This window comes from Octopus bimaculoides, chromosome 23 (genome assembly GCF_046866305.1).
Source record: "Octopus bimaculoides isolate indiv1 chromosome 23, ASM4686630v1, whole genome shotgun sequence".
In the NCBI taxonomy this organism is placed as follows: domain Eukaryota; kingdom Metazoa; phylum Mollusca; class Cephalopoda; order Octopoda; family Octopodidae; genus Octopus; species Octopus bimaculoides.
This window is the reverse complement of record NC_142950.1, coordinates 37,723,157-37,725,656: the sequence shown is the minus strand read 5'-3', so window position 1 is coordinate 37,725,656 and position 2,500 is coordinate 37,723,157. Positions and strand designations below refer to the sequence as shown.

The window sequence follows — 2,500 nt, the reverse complement described above, 5'->3', positions numbered from 1 at the left end:
GAGAAGATCACACTACGTGTATCATTGTTGTTGCTATTGGTTACATTTGGAACGGAGGCAGGTGCGTTGGAGCCAGTCGATGAAACTAAAGGCAACCCAACAGGTGACGCCCGCCGGATTTTCAGACTGTTTAACACTGCATTTGGTGGCATTGGAGACGACACTACGGCAGCTGCGCTGGCACTGGCTGCATTGAGAGCTTGAAGATCTTTATCAAGAACTTCTTGCTCTTCGTTGTCCAAAATAATCGGTTCCTCACGAGGGATGCCGTATCGCTTCTTGACAGCATAGAGCTGGGTTCGAAGGATGCAGCTCTCGCGGGAAAGCTCTACAATGCGTTTCTCGAGCGCCATGTCGTGTAACCTTCGTTTCTCACGGGACCTTCGGGCCGCTTCGTTGTTTTTGCGTCGCTTTTCCCAATAACATTGATCTTTTCGGTTATCGGGTGTGAAAGCACGCTGTTTCCTTGACGGAATGAAACCATGCATGTCTCCCCCTTGTACGGAAATATCGCGAATACTGTCTTCGCCAGAACTGACACAATCAGAAAAGTCGTCCTTTGATTCACTGTTATTGTTGCCATTGTTGTTGTTGTTGTTGTTGTTGCTGTTGTTGTTGTTGTTGGTGGTGGTGGTGGAGGTGGTGGTGGAAGTGGTGGTGTGGTTGCTGTTAGTGTTACTATTGATAACCATTGTGGACTGATTTTGATAATATGAATACCCGTAAGTGACTGAATTGTCCATGATCCCAAGTGACACAATTCCCCCCCTACTGTCTTTGACCACAGGTCTCATGCGCAGCAGATGGCCGCTCCTTCGTCTTCGTCAACTTGGTACCTTGATGCAGCATTATTGGTGAGATTGGATGCACAACAGAATAGCGATCTGAAAGAAATGAAGAAATCCCAGATAAATCAAGGGAGCAGATCTTGGAGCATAACACATGAAATACATAATAATACTGTAATACAGGGAACCACCACATGGGACTACATGGTGCAACATGATAGCCCTGTGTAACATCACCACATAATATCACAATACATGGTGTTACATGGTACCATTATATGATATCACAATCCATAACACAATACTAAATGATAGCAATATGTAACAACTCTACGGAAAACAAACAACGAAAGTGGTGAAATGGAGGCATCCCGTACACTCTGTGAAGTGGTTGGCATTAGGAAGGGCATTCAGCCATGGAAACCCTGCCAAAGCAGACATTAGAACATGATGAAGTCCTCTAGCACATCAGTTCCTGTTCAACCATCCAACCCATGCCAGCATGGAAAACCGGACGTTAAAACAATGATGATGATGATGAGACATCAGTCCTCAAGGGCTGCTCAGCTTCTCTAGTAATATAGTGTCATGTACTTTGTGAAGTGGTTGGTGACAGGAAGGGCATTCGGCTGTAGAAACCAAGCCAAGATGACCAGTGCAAGTTGTAGGGAATAAAGAGTAGGAGCTGGCAATAAGAAACGGCTGGAATTAGGGCCCATTGAACTCGTACCATCATCGCTTCCTTAAATTGCACACAGCTGTCTTAAAAAGAAGGTAATGGATGAGAGATGCATGAAGACAGATGGAAAGGTCATGGATGGAGCAAACTGGATCATTCATAAGTCCAGTCCAGACTTTTCAGACCATTAACCCCTTCGTAGAACTCCTGACCCCTCATCGATTCCCAGGCCTGTACAAGAAAATAAATAAATAATAATTAAGTTGCTGAATAATAATAATAATAATAATAATAATAAAGTTGCTGAATATCTCTCATTGTGAGATTTAAAAATAGTAATTTTCTAATAATTAAGTAGATGTGCATTTATCGACCCCTTGAATAGTCTCATTGACCCCCACCCCCAAAGGTCGATGGCAACCACTTTGGAGAGCCCTGGTCTAGTCAATGAAGACTGACTTGTAGACTAAACAACAACAACAGCAACAATATAAATATATATCTTATGTTAGTATACCTTAAAGGCGGAAGAGCTTGTGTTACAGAAATTACTCCTACAATAGAGTGAAGTTTCGAATCTGGAAAGAAAATAAGAAAAAAAAAAAAGGATATTAAAATCAATTTCGAAGGAAATTTATTATAGACAAAAATCCCTTTTTAATTCTTCAGTAGGGCTCATGACTCCTATTTTCTATGGCTTTCAAGATTAATAGGATGAAAAGGTTAATGTTGGGATTCTCACAAGGGACACTGATTCAGTTACTTGAGAATAGTGTAGAAATAAGTATGGCACCTAACGAGCAAAATCAACACCAAGGTTTTAATTAAAACTTTTGTCTGAGGATATTATTCAACTTTGTCCATTCTTGATAAAGCACAACATATTGCTTTGCTTTTTATTTATTTATTTTTTGAAAACCAAAGTGGATTGTGGGACAAAAAAAGATGAAGATACACAGGGCAAAAATCATCAGCCCCAGCCCCACCCCAAGACCGAAGTCCCTTTTGTTGTAAATTCTTGCAAAATAGGGGG

At 41.4% G+C, this 2,500-nt stretch overlaps 1 protein-coding gene across 12 annotated transcripts in view; it reads right to left on the bottom strand.

The window, feature by feature from the left end:
• LOC106869017 (uncharacterized) overlaps positions 1-2,500 on the bottom strand; it is a 133,433-nt gene that overhangs the window by 1,889 nt on the left and 129,044 nt on the right. For all 12 annotated transcript variants that reach the window (XM_089340531.1, XM_089340532.1, XM_089340530.1 and 9 more), the window contains 2 exons: positions 1,985-2,045; positions 1-884 (listed from right to left, as the gene is read on the bottom strand). The exon at positions 1-884 is cut by the window's left edge and continues 1,889 nt beyond it. In XM_089340531.1, coding sequence (XP_089196657.1) covers positions 1-794 — 794 coding nt within the window. In that variant the 5' untranslated portion in view covers positions 795-884; positions 1,985-2,045. The remainder of the gene's footprint in view (positions 885-1,984; positions 2,046-2,500) is intronic.